The 12,877-nt window shown below is 49.8% G+C and overlaps 1 protein-coding gene across 1 annotated transcript; it reads right to left on the bottom strand.

Annotated features, from left to right (window-relative positions):
• Positions 1-1,772: 1,772 nt before the first annotated feature.
• Positions 1,773-7,239, bottom strand: PRKAB1 (protein kinase AMP-activated non-catalytic subunit beta 1; the record flags this gene model as incomplete). The annotated part of the gene is made up of 7 exons (XM_084272225.1): positions 1,773-2,107; positions 2,189-2,257; positions 2,752-2,885; positions 3,181-3,295; positions 4,198-4,291; positions 6,062-6,228; positions 7,075-7,239. The coding sequence occupies 7 exons, from the start codon at positions 7,237-7,239 to the stop codon at positions 2,030-2,032; spliced, it is 822 nt and encodes a 273-aa protein (XP_084128351.1). The 3' UTR covers positions 1,773-2,029.
• Positions 7,240-12,877: the final 5,638 nt, after the last annotated feature.

The following is a 12,877-nucleotide window of genomic DNA, read 5'->3' on the forward strand; positions in this document are numbered from 1 at the left end:
CACCTCCTCACAAGTCAGCACTTTCTGGCACTAATAAACCTGTCCCACCACCCCACCCAATCCGGTGCCACACACCTACCTGTGACACCACAAACCACATCCAACCTCCAGGTACAGCTGAGGAGAAAGGCTGGTGTGCTGCTCCCAGAGATGCTGGCTGGAACAAAGGGAAGTGGTGGAAGGCTGAAGGCCAATCCCCAGCTCTTCTGCCCTAAGGAACCGATTGCTGGAGCTTCTAAGTAATTGGCCTCTCGTTCTTCCTGTAAACCTTATATCACAGACACTAAATACCTCTCTCCTCCACTCATTAACTGCAAGGGGACAAAGTGTTTCAAACTGCATCTATGAATGACAAGCTTGCACAATCCCCCAAGGCATAAAATTGCAATCAGGCAATCACAGGTTATAAAAAAGTAACTCAAGGAAGCTTGAGACAGGAAAGACAGTAACAGTCACCCACTTGTCTTGAAAGAGTTTTATTTGTTTCTAAAGAGGCTGAAAACAAAAGCAATTCCATATTGCAGGATACTGACTACTATCCCTTGCACAGAACGAAGGAAGTTTTCAGAGAAAACCATTGCACTATACCCAGCTGCACTGAGCTGCTCAGGATATTGCAACAAGGCTGGTGACCAGGTCTGAGGCTGGCAAACCACCCCTTCCCTGGGGCTGCTTCCACCCAACGCTGGCTAATGTGGCTTTGGTCCCCACTCAGGCTCCTCACTGGTTTGGGCAAGGTGCTCTGCCCCACCGCTGGGAGGGGGCTGGTCAGCATTGGCACAGGCACTGGCACTCTCAGGCACCTACCACCACAGAGACAAGGAGCCAGCAGGTCCCTCCTGAGCTGGTTCCCCCAGGGCAGGCCTGAGGCACGCTGGCAGGCAGGTTTGCATTAATGTTGCATTTGTTTTGGGATAAAACAGGCTGTGAGTACCAGGTACAGGCAGCCTGGCCTTAGGGTAACCACTCAGACAACACAAACAGAATAAAAAGTTGCAGAGATCCCCACAGGCCTGGCAGGGGAAGCACCAGGGAAGCACTCATGGTCAAGACTGCAACTTGGAGCAGAGGCCCAGCTGTAGCTGGGCACAGGAGGGTGCAGCAGAGCTGTGTTCAGCAGGCTGCAGCTGCTCACACCAAGGGGCAAGTTTGGCCACAGCAATAAGGTGACTCACACGTCACCTTCAGGCTGTTACTGAAGAACTAATCCCTAAACTGAACACCTTTGTTTCCTTACAGCTACATATCCCAGCTTAAGGAAGTCCTTATCAGTGACAGCAAGGGAAATTGGTTTCTGAAAGCAGATCACTGCAAGACACATTTATGATTTACAGAGAAATCCAGCCATTAAAAACAATTGTCTTTACCAGAAATTCCACAGGGGAAAAGTTGTATTCCAGTTCTCATGAAGAGAAAAATCACAGAACTATTCACAGTAGAAACAGTGCACCCCTACTGTAAAACAAAAGTGAGTTTGTTGGTGATTGTGTCACTGATTTTTTTGCCTAGAAAGGCTGCTACAGCAAGATCAGCAATATCCATTCCCACTCAGCCACACAAGCTCGGAACTCACAACTGAAATAACTGGGTGTTTGATGGGTTATGAAAGCAGGGATGGGCTTGCTTTTGCTGGGTGATGAAGGCTAGTAAGATTCCACAAGAATCCTGAACTTTCTAGACTGTGGGCTGGCTTCTTTCTAACAGTCTGCCTCACTGCTGAAGGTTTTTCATCTGATGCTGCCCTGATGTTTTGCAGCCTGATTGAACTGGTTGGCTTTTAACCGAGCTGACGATGGGCACGGACACCTTTACTAAGCTCTCTGGTTGCCATGAAGCTGCCACCTCCAAGATCTTCCAAGGTGGGACTGGGAAAATAAGGCAAATATAGGAGAACTTGGAAGTCTCAGAAACAATATGAAATGGGAGGTCATTTGCTACAGCACAGAGCAGGAGTACATTTGGTTAAGAGAAGAAATTTTTTCTGAGACTGCACTGGCCCAGAACCCTTGGTCATGCCCCACTGGGATGTTCATATTGGCTTGTACAGCAAAGTAGTCACGTATTTCTTCTTGTAACGGTGAGTGGCACTAAGCACCATCACTCCATCCTGCAGGAGAGGGGAAACCAGTGAGCATATTACAGGTCACCTAAAAGCCACCCGCCTGAGGAACGTGCCCTGGCCTCTCACCTTGATAGAAAGGGCGTAGAGGTGATTCAACATGACATGGTTGGGTTCAGGGAGCAGAGCAGGATCACACTGGAAAAAAGAGAGAGTGAGATAGTGTGGAAAATAACAGAGCTCATGGTTTACTCATTACAGCAGGTGGGTGCCAAACACTACCTGTAACTAGCCATACCCTCAAATACATCACACTGCTGCTTATGCTGTGTCCATCAGCAAAGGTAGACAAAAGCTTCAGAACAATCTAAGATCCCTGCAGGGTGAAACCCTCTGCATCCTCACTGTGACTGTGAAACAGACCTCAGTCATTTCTTATGTGCCTTTGACATTGAATAGTGAGGCAGCAGGAAGATTTACTCCCAGAACCCCTAAACAGCAATCTAGTTTCCTTCTCAATTTTGAAGAGAGTGAAGCAGAAAAATCACTGACTCTAGATGGATCCATCTGGACAAAGAACTCAGCAACATGGCAACTATCCCAAGGTGTTTCCTTGCCTGTCCCCTGTCTGTACCCAGATCTTCCCCCATCTGTTCACACCCTTACTCAGCAAAACAAACTAAAGCACTCACAGAAATGCCTGTGTCCTTATTCAGGATGACCTGCAAGAGGTGGGGGGGGAGAATAGGAGGCGATTTAAAGCGCTCTTCGGCCTTACAAACATAGGGCTCCTGGTGGTATGGTCCTGGGGGTGAACTTGACAGCTCTGCCAGAGAAAGAGATGTTAAGTATTTATTCCTAAGAAGCCTGTAAGAATACCTGCTCTTCACAGGGACGTTTTTACTGGTGTTCCAAATGGATTTTCCCAAGGGCTGCAGTGGCTGATGCAGCGCCAGAGGATCAGCCACTGCCCAAGAAGCGATTCAAGGTGTCCAAAGCCTGTCTGGCTTGAGACTGGCTGTAAAGATGGGGGGGGACACACAGAGTTCTGAGGGCCCCAGGAAGATGGAATTTTTAACATCTCTAAAAAGTGTGATATAAAGTTACCAGTCTGCTCATACCAGACATGTCTGAACAGTTCTGGGAGTCCACCATCAAAGCATCGAACACTTCGAAGTCGGTTTTCTTCACCTGTATGATGTTGTTGACAGTACCAAGCTGGCTGGTTACTACTGGCTGGGAAAAAAAACAAGATACAAAAGTTAGAATAAAAAAGCTTATGGGACCCTTAGATTCTCAAAACATTCTCAGCTTTACCAAGAATGAGGTAAACTGCATTTAAAATGTTCTAGTACCAGGTATGAGAAGAGGTCACCTTTGCTCAGCTAGCGTTAGGTTAGGGGCAAGGGCAGGATTTAGGTCTGGGGGAGGGTGATGGGGGTCAGCTGAACTTGCCAGGTCCACAGCACCTAATAAATGCTTGGGCTGTAGATAAGGCTACACTCAGGTTTGGGCTAAAGGGAACAGAGAGGACACAAGGAGCTTTACAAGGCTTTACTCTTGCTTCTACAGGGTTTCCAGAGCCAGGCTGAGATCTGCAGGGCCCGATGTAGGACAGAGTGTGGTTGGTATTGCTGGTTTACTGCTAAACCTAAGGCTAGAATCCAGGGCAGAGGGTTCCAAGAGCTACATTTACTGCAAGGTAATTTCTGTGAGTTTCTCTGAGTTTTGCCAAGACAGTGAGAAGACTGGAACTACCAACTGCAAATGATTGGCTCTGAGGCAGGTAGGGACTGCTGGGCAGGCCAGGCTTAAAGCTCAGTTTAGAGAAGAGAATGAGGAAAAGGGCTGGTTGATTTTGGCACAATTACTGGATGATGAAAATCACCATCTCTTATAAAACAATACCCAAGAGATTGTCACTTATTTGTTACAAAATCTCCTCCTTTGAGGCTGTAAGTGTGATGCCCCCACACTTGGAGGCCAGCTTGGCTCAGGAATTTCTCCTTCACCAGCTTCAAACATCAGTTCCTTGTTAACCACTGCCCTTTCTCTGCAAAGCCTGGCTGTCAGCAGAGAAACCAGCCAGCTTCTCAGCTTCACAAAGGATGCACTCAGCAGGTCCAAGGAAACATCACCTCTGAAGGGTCGTGTGTCCACTGCCCATCCACAAAGAACTTGTACTGGTGCTCCCCCTCAGGCAGGTCCAGGATGGCCACAAAGTTATTGTGACTGGAATTGAAAACAAACAATCAGACCAGGGATTTGCTGAGAAGTTCCTCACTCTATAAACTGTGACAGTCACTGGAACACACAGCACAAACCTCCCTGGACATGGAAGAACCTCAGAAGGCAGCGTGGTGTTTAGAGGAACCTGATGTGATCTAAAGGTAAAGAATCCAACTGAGGTTGATGCTAATGTTCATTTCTGCTGTGACAGGAGCTCCCAGCACACCTAGTCTCACACTCCTGGCATCAAGGACACAGCACTGAGCTTTTGTAGAGTCATCCTCACATTACTTGTCAGTACAGGAGACCCCACTTTATCTGCCAGACTCCAGCTGATGGAACAGGATCAGCTTCCTCCTGTTTCCTCTCCCTTCAGGTCCTGCCACCATAAACTGTGTTTCACAAACACCTCTGAAACGAATGACTGACTAGAAGAAGAAAGCAGCAACTCAAATGCTTCTGAGTTACTTTGTGTCTGAATAGCTGCTGTTGCTTGGTGATTTGGATATCCCTGTGCTGTGAACCTCCTGATCCTTCAGACGTCTTTTCCAGCATCCCAAAGCAGCTGAAAAACAGCTGGTCCTGTGTGAATGGTTCAAACAGGCCACACAGTGCCAGGATCTCTCTCGACCTGTTCTCAGGTAAGGAACACAAGCAGATCACCACAGAGCAGGACTGCAAGTTTCAGTTTGGAATAACAAACTCCTTGAGTTCCTGATGCAGGAACCCAGTTTTATCTGGCCACTAAGGAGGTCCAAGTATCTCCTTTCCCAGAACACCTCATCTGGTAGACAAACGTGCCTTCTTTTTTTTTTTGTAGAGACACATTTTTGTCCTTCCAGATTCATTTCACCAGCTCCCAGGCTCTCTACTTAACAGTCTGGCAGTAAAACTGAACTTCCACTGGCCTTTCTTCCAGCTCCTGTCTCAATAACCTATTTCCCATTGTTCATGCACAGCACAACCCTCCCATATCCTCTCATCAGGCCACTACACCTCTCTCTCAAGTTTCTGAAGAAATAAAGACACTTCTGCAGCAGTGACAACTCAGGTGGCTGCTCACTGAGCTGACAAACACCAGAAGCTGCCAGGAGACTGATCTTTCATGGATATGGCATTGTTGAGAGACAGCAGGGCTCAGATCAACAGTTCAATTCTGACTCTTTGCCAAGTATTAAGTGTTTGAAAAAACACTGATTTAAGTGTTTTCTGGGCACAGAATTAAGCAGAGCTCCAGAGCTCTCTGGCAGGAAAAAAACTGGGTACCTTAACACAGATCTATTTGCTTGCTCATGCAGTTTACCAGCAGGGCTCCTGGGATCAGTTTCCTAAGCAGATTTTGGACCTTTTGAGCTGGAAAACCAGCCAGTGATATGGCAAGAAAGGACATCTGCCATCAGAGAGACTACACTTAAACCCAGCTTCACCCTACATACCCCAGTTTTATCCCAGGTAGCAGCCTGCACAACAAGGGTTGTTCTGGGTCATTTGTGCAGTGTGCCCAGCAAACAAATCCCTCCTTCCAAACTGGCACACAGCTCACTCAGCTTTCATCCTGCAAGTGACATGCCTGTGGCAAGGGGGTTGGAGCTCTGTGATCCTTGGGGTCCCTTCCAACCCAGACCAGGCTGTGATTCTATGATCAAGGGCTCCAGGAGAGAAGCAGGAAGGTGGTCAGTCCCAGCACACCACCAATCTTGGTGCCCTTCTCCCTGCACTACCCACTGCCAGGCCGTGGGGAAGATCTCTGACAGAGCAGCAGCAGTTTGTTACCTCCTTGTCAGAGGGATTTTACTCCAGTTGTTGAAGGACCCAGACAAATAAACTTCTTTCCCTCCTCCAGTCCAGCGAAAGACTGTTGGTCGAGCCTGGGTGGGACTTTTGTCATTCACCTCCAGATCCTGCTGCCAAGCCAGGAATTCTTCTTTCTCCAAGGGAGCCTAGGAGCACAATGAGAGGGAATTCTTTCCAGACAGACTTAGGCAACCTGTGTGTTACTGGGGGTGTTTCTGTGCTTGAGCACGATTCTCTGAGGTACAAGGCCACCAGCAGTACTTCCCAGGTGGAGATTAGAAACTGCATTTCTAGATGCTGTTCACAAATGAATCTGCACCAGTTCTGCAGAGATGATAAAGCCTTCCAAATCTGCAGAAGGAGTGGAAGGCAAAATAATCTCCCTCCAGCCTAAATTAGGTTAAAAAAGAAATGATTTGAGCTCAGGAGAATTTTCAAAACACACAGATACAAGAAGAGGTAGAAAAATAAGAAGTAACAGTTAGATGATATAAATACTGCAGGCTTGGGATTTGTAGTCAGCAGAAACATGTTGAGTTATCTATAGGAAACAGCTCTCTCCAACAGTCAAAATCTACGTGCAATTTTCTGTTAGATACTCTTATGGAACATGATATACAGCAAGATGTTTCTAACAAGCCACCTAACACTGAGAACAAAACCCCATCAACAGATCTTTTAAAATGGAAAATGATAAACAGGTGAAATGTCACTGGTGACTGCATTAAGGATGTGAAGGAAGCTGTGGCCCTGCCCCAAAGAGATTTGATCCAGTTCCATTTAAGTTTTTCTACAATTAATTCTTGCTGGAAACCATGACATTATACTCATTACACCTCCTTGAACATCAGTGCAATCTCTCTCCTTAGCACAGGAAGCAAGGGAGACAATTAAATCCTCGAGTTTCCACCCAAAATTCAGAAGGCTGCACCACAACTGGACAGCATTCCCAAAGCTAGTCACGTTGGAAAGCAAGAACAAACCACCAGTACCTTCATTTCCTCTGAATGGAACAGGTCTGCATCTTCAGGGCTGTCCATTAAGATTTTTGGTCTATCCCCCTCTTTGGTACTGATGGCCCCTCCTGAGCTGTCACCCCGGGATGCCTTGTGCCCATGACGCTCCAGCCCAGCTCGCTCACTGCTTGTGTTACCCATTTTTACAAGCCTAAGACAAGAAGAAAAGCCAGGTTAGTACAGGTTTGAAGCCAGAACAACAGCAGGTGGGAAAGCAAGTCCATCAGTAGGCCTGGGCTCTGTATCTGAGCTGAAGAATCTAAGAAATTCATTAACCCAAACCTCTAGCACCTGAGAATTGCATCATCTTCAGCACAAAGACACTAAAGGGCAATTTTTAGCTACTTCTGTTGCACTGCTACAGTTCAATCCACTACCATCTCTGCCAGACTTAGCACTTAGCCACTCTAGAACCTGACCAAGAGGGTATCTTGTGCTGTATCTACAGCACACTGGTACTCTGCCTTCCCAAGCCAAGTGTGTATGTATCCGTACATATCTACTCTATCACTTGAAACATCAGCAGAACATTCTGTCAGAAAGCTTCAGAACCAGCCTAGTATAATGTGGCTTCACTAGAAAATAAAGTTAACTCAGGTGGCAATCAGCTAAAGATCCATACAGAGCTGGCCACCACTCAAAGTCACAGGCAGCACAGTCCTGCTGACCTTCCACCCGAGGCTTCCAGCCTCTGCTTTCCTCTGGGGGAGGCAGGGCCACGCTGTGTTAGAAACACACCCCTTCCTCCTGCCCCACAGCCTGTGCAGCCACATCCATGGGCAAAGCGGAGGAGACGGGGTGTGTGTGCCACACCCTATGGAAAGGCTCCTCACAGGCGACGAGCAGCACCTCAGAGGTGGCCGGGGGCAGCGTGGAACCCAACAGCACCCGGCTGTAAACTGCAGGCGGTGCCCAAGCTTCCACCGGGCAGCCCTCAGCTGCCTCACAACCTCCAACCAGTCGCACCGGGCACAGCTCAAGCAACGGGCCCGGCAGAGGCCGGGGGCTGGCTGGGGGAGCGGTACCAGCGCTGAGCACCTGCCGCCCACAGCGACTGGCGGGCCCGGCAAGTCAGGGCCTGTGGGAGGCCGGAGCGGCACCCTGCGGCCGCCGAGGCTCCCGCCAGCCGCACGCCCGGGTGTTCCAGCCCAGCCGCGGGCAGCCGGGCGCCCGCCCGCACCCACCTCAGGTACCCCGGGGGCGTCACACAGGCACCGGGGCTGCACCCGCCGGCCGCTCGGTCCTCGCACGGGCGGCAGAGCCCGGGCCTCGCAGCACAGGGGCCCCGGAGCGCCACACCCGCCGCAACCCGCCCGGCCTGGCCATCCCCGTAGCGACGGCAGCCGCCAGGGCCCCGCCTCAGCCCCCGGCCCCGCGCCCGGCCAACCGCCCCGCAGCTCCCGCACCGCCCGGCCCAGCGAACGCACCTCCCGCCTCCCGAGCCCGCCGCCGAGCCGCTTCCGCTTCCGTCCGGCCGTGCGCCCGGGCTGCTGCTCGGGGGGGAACCCGAGCCCGGCGCGCAGGTTCCGCGGCCGGCCCCCGCCCCGGGCTGGCGGCCCCGCGGCAGGCAGGAGCCTGGAGCCTCTCAGAGGGCCCTGGCGCCAGGCCCCGTGCCGGTTATCCCGTGCGAGCGTGAATGCTGAAGGGGTGGCGGGGTGACTTTTGGCTGCCCCTCAGGGGTGGCTTCCTCCAAGCCACCGGGTTCTGGGTGAGCCCGGGAGAGTTGCGGTGGATGGGTGAGCACAGGACGCTGGCACCGGGCAGTGCTTCCCCTCTTGGCACGGAGGGAACGGGAGCCAGAGGCAGCTGCTGGGATGCTGACCGTGGGGAGCTGAGCACAGCCGGCAGCACAGGCAGAAACTTCAAGTCCTCAGCTGATAAACGCCTCCCAAATGAAATCACACTCATGTCTTTCTTCAGTAGATTTCTCTAAGCACCTCCAACCACTCTCCCTCATGTCACCCTTTGCTGCAGCTGCCTTTCTTCCCCTTCTCCAACAGGCACCAAGCTGTGCAAACTCCTGGCTCAGCACTTCACAAGCAAAGTGTTGTTTTCTTCTTAACTGGGTGAAGTAACCTGCAAACGGCCAGAGGAATGCCTACCAAATCCCAGTGTGTCCTCGTGGCACGCTGGTTCCTGGTGGGGAGGATTCTGCCAGGGTCGACAGATTCCCCGTGCCCACTGACAAATGCAGGGCTGGCTCCTGCGCTGTGTTTTGAGGAACAGCTGCTCCTAGTTTGTCTTTCATGGATAGGATACCTCAGCATGGGACAGCCTGCCAGAGGGGGGTGAAGGGAATGTCTGGGGGCAGCTCTTCCCCAGCCCCTGCAGAACAGTTACCCTGCTATAAAAGGCAGCTGTTGGTATTTTGGGATTGCACACAGCTTAATGCTGCTATATTCTCTGTCTCCAAACCTGATTGCTTTGTTCTTCCCAGTTCTTCTTCAGCCAGCACCCATGCACGTGCCTCTGCGTGTCCAGGTTACACCTGTGTGTAGGCTGGAGACACACACGACCATGTCTTGTCCATCGCTTGCCCAATAGGACCATGGTGATGGGCTGCACAACAGACTCGCTGTAAGCACCAGTATCTTCACTCAGGGGCCCATCCTCATGTCTTTGCAAGGGTTTTTGTTATTTCTAAGGACCACAGATAGGCAATAACCTGCAGGATGAGGACTGCTAATAGTTCAAAAGGCTGGGGGAACCAGTCTGAATGATGCCTGGACCTACCGCCAAGTTCTGGTATTAAAATGTGGTGGTTCCTCCCTACAGAGTGAGGAATCATCCTTCCACAGTGTGCTACATTCCAAAACCTTTGGCCTGCAGACAGGACAGAGGCAATGGACATGTGTCTCAGTCTCTGTTCTCTGTTCACTGTTGCTTGCCCTTCTCCCCCTTTTCCCCATGACTGCTTCCTCTTCCACCCTGATTCTCACCTTCCCTCACAGGAAGGTGACAGGTGAAAGCAGCATGGTCCTAGAGCTTCTAACTCTTTCTTGTGAGGTGAATTATGAGGGCTGGATGAAACCATGAAGTGTCTTACCACTGCTGCCTAATAAATCATCACCCTGCCTCCTCATGGGCACGTCTGTGTGCATGGTCCTCACATGCACTGAAGTATTGTTTTCCTATCAGCTTGAGTGGGAGCCTAATTCCTTTACAGCTGTTAATGCAGGAGACGTGGGAAGTGAAGAAATTAGCTGAAGAAATGTTGCAAGGGCCTGGAAGAATTCATCCACCCACTAATTTTCTGGAACTCTGGAGTCATGTTCCTTTACCAGCATCCATGACTTTTGCCTCTGTGTCCATGCTCTGCAACCTGAAGGGCATAAAAACTCCTCCTCCTCCTCTACTCCATCCAGGACCAGCCTCCACATTCCAAAGGAAGACTATAAAATACCTTTCTACTCCAGCCCCTTTACATACCTGTCTTAACCTTGTTCTCACTGCCAGATGAGGATGTAACAGATGGGGAGCTGGTTCACATTCTTCCTTCCAGACTTCCATGTACATCACAAATGAGGTTCCTGGTTACCTTTCCTAGTGAGAATGGCAGAGGTGTCACTTTGCATTGAAATAATTTATCACAACTCTGTCTAGATTCCAGAGGTGCTGCATCTCTGAGAGAAGGGCACAGCAACAGCCCCTTCAGGTTTAGCCCTCACCACACACTCCTGACATTGCTACCAGAACAATTTATTCCATAGGTGTTTAGCTGTGTACATTGCCCTACAATTCTGGGGGATGCCCATGACTAGTGCCTGATACTCACCTTAAGTAAATGTTACATTTAGACATCACAAATGTGAAACTTTGGTATTAGCAATTGCAGCAACAACACTTGTCTGCTCAAGAAAAAAAAGTGGTATCATAGAAATGCTGGTTGGTGAGTCACAACAACAGTTTGAATTGCAAATGGCAGGCTGGAGGGCAAATGGATCAGGGGAAAATGTAACTGAATAATCTTGGGTATGAAATTCCCTTTTGGGGGGTGGAGGGGTGGGCTAAACCTATACAGTCCACTTGCAGACTGTCCACAACCCATAAAGCAAAAGTAATGGATTCAGTGTGTTAGCAGGTGTGGTGACTGTGCTCCACCACCTCACAGTGCAATGTGAAGTTCTAAAAGGAGATGTCTGTGGAACACCTGCAGGGCAGCCACACAGCCTGTTAGTTACCAGGTTACCAGCCAGAAGCAAAGCTCAGCTCCTTTCCTCCTTACTCACACCTGCCTGTGATAAATATGAGCTGGACTATTAGAGCTGACACAGAGCATCTTCATCAGAAATTCATTTTAAAGCATTTTGTTCCTACAATGAGCAGACTTTGTCAAGGCTCTAACAATCATGACAGAGCACTTTTGTTGCTGTACAAGCTGAGGGGTCAGAGTGACATCTTTCCTACTGAGTCATTCTGCCCCTCTGGAGGGGGGGGTATCACTTACCGTCCGTCTTCCTCCATCAGCTGACTCATTTTTAAAGCAGGGGCCAAACTGAAGAGATCTGAGGTCAGAGAGAAGCGTGTTCAGGGACTGTGTGTCTGACTGAACAAGTGAAGAGCAGCCTCACAAACCTTTCAGACACAAAACCTCAAAGCTGAACTGTTGCACGAACACCAAGGGATGGGTGGCACCCACCACTTGTGCTCTAGACCAGAATGTCATTTTCACTGGATTATCTTCTGGAGTTGGTTAAAATCAAAAGGCAACTCAGCCCCCACTGAACACTGGTTGAGATACATGTACAGGAGGCTGCTGTGACTCCCCATTACCACACAGCCTGCTCTGGTGTGCATCCCTTCATTTCAGACAAGCTTCCCCTTCTCTTCCCCTGGGGTATGTGTGGAAAAGGAAATGCAGTGGCCTAAAATCTTACACTGTGCAGTTTAAAGTCTGATGGATCTGGCAAAGCTCTTTTTCCTTGACATAATGCAAGCTTATTCACCCAAAGAGAAGTCACTGCAAGCAAAGTGGAAGCTGACTCAGCCTTACAGCAAGATCTGACAAAATCAGGAGCGCTCTCCTCAGTCGTGAGCTAGGAGATCAAATTCAGACATGCCATAAATCACATTGTGGAGGACACATGAGCAAGTTCTGCTTCTAGCTTCTGTGTTGTGGGGAGAGTGAATTAGGTCTCAGTAGCAGAACTTATCCTAGAGTTAAAGACAGGATAAATTCAACTGTAGAAATGTTTCAGTTAAATTTCTTACTATAACCTTTCTACCTTGGGCTCCCAGATTTGTTCCTCCCTCTTGACACTGGCCAAGTGATCTGTTTCCAACCCTCCTCCTCCTTTTAGGTCACTTCTGAATTTAGCACTTTTTGCCAGGCTGCCAGGGGAGTGATGCAGAGGAAGCTGGGCAGCCTCCTTCAAGGCTCAGTCCCATTTCAGGGCCACATGCCCTTGCTGTGCCTGGAGAACACGCTGCTGTGCTTGGGAATGGAAAACTGTGAGCACACATAAACATCACTGCTGGGCCACTGCACCCCTTCTCAAGTCCTCCACTCCCAACAAAACACTGCACACCTTCAAACACCTACTGAGGAAAACCGAGGTTGGAGACAGGAGGAAAGGAAGAGGAAGCCACCATTCAAGTTGTGTTTCAACCTGAAGGTGCTGCCCGTGAAAGACTGAGGGCACAGGCTGAGAAAAGCTGCAGGTTAGGCAGCAGGCATGTAAGCTACCCTACACAGGCTTTGTGACATCTCTGACTTCACCTGGGACTATCTCCTCCTAAGTCAGGGTAGGGTCCACATCTCTTCAACTCCCTCTTATTT

The sequence above is a fragment of the Gallinula chloropus genome (genome assembly GCF_964237585.1).
Source record: "Gallinula chloropus genome assembly, chromosome: 17".
Lineage (NCBI taxonomy): Eukaryota > Metazoa > Chordata > Aves > Gruiformes > Rallidae > Gallinula > Gallinula chloropus.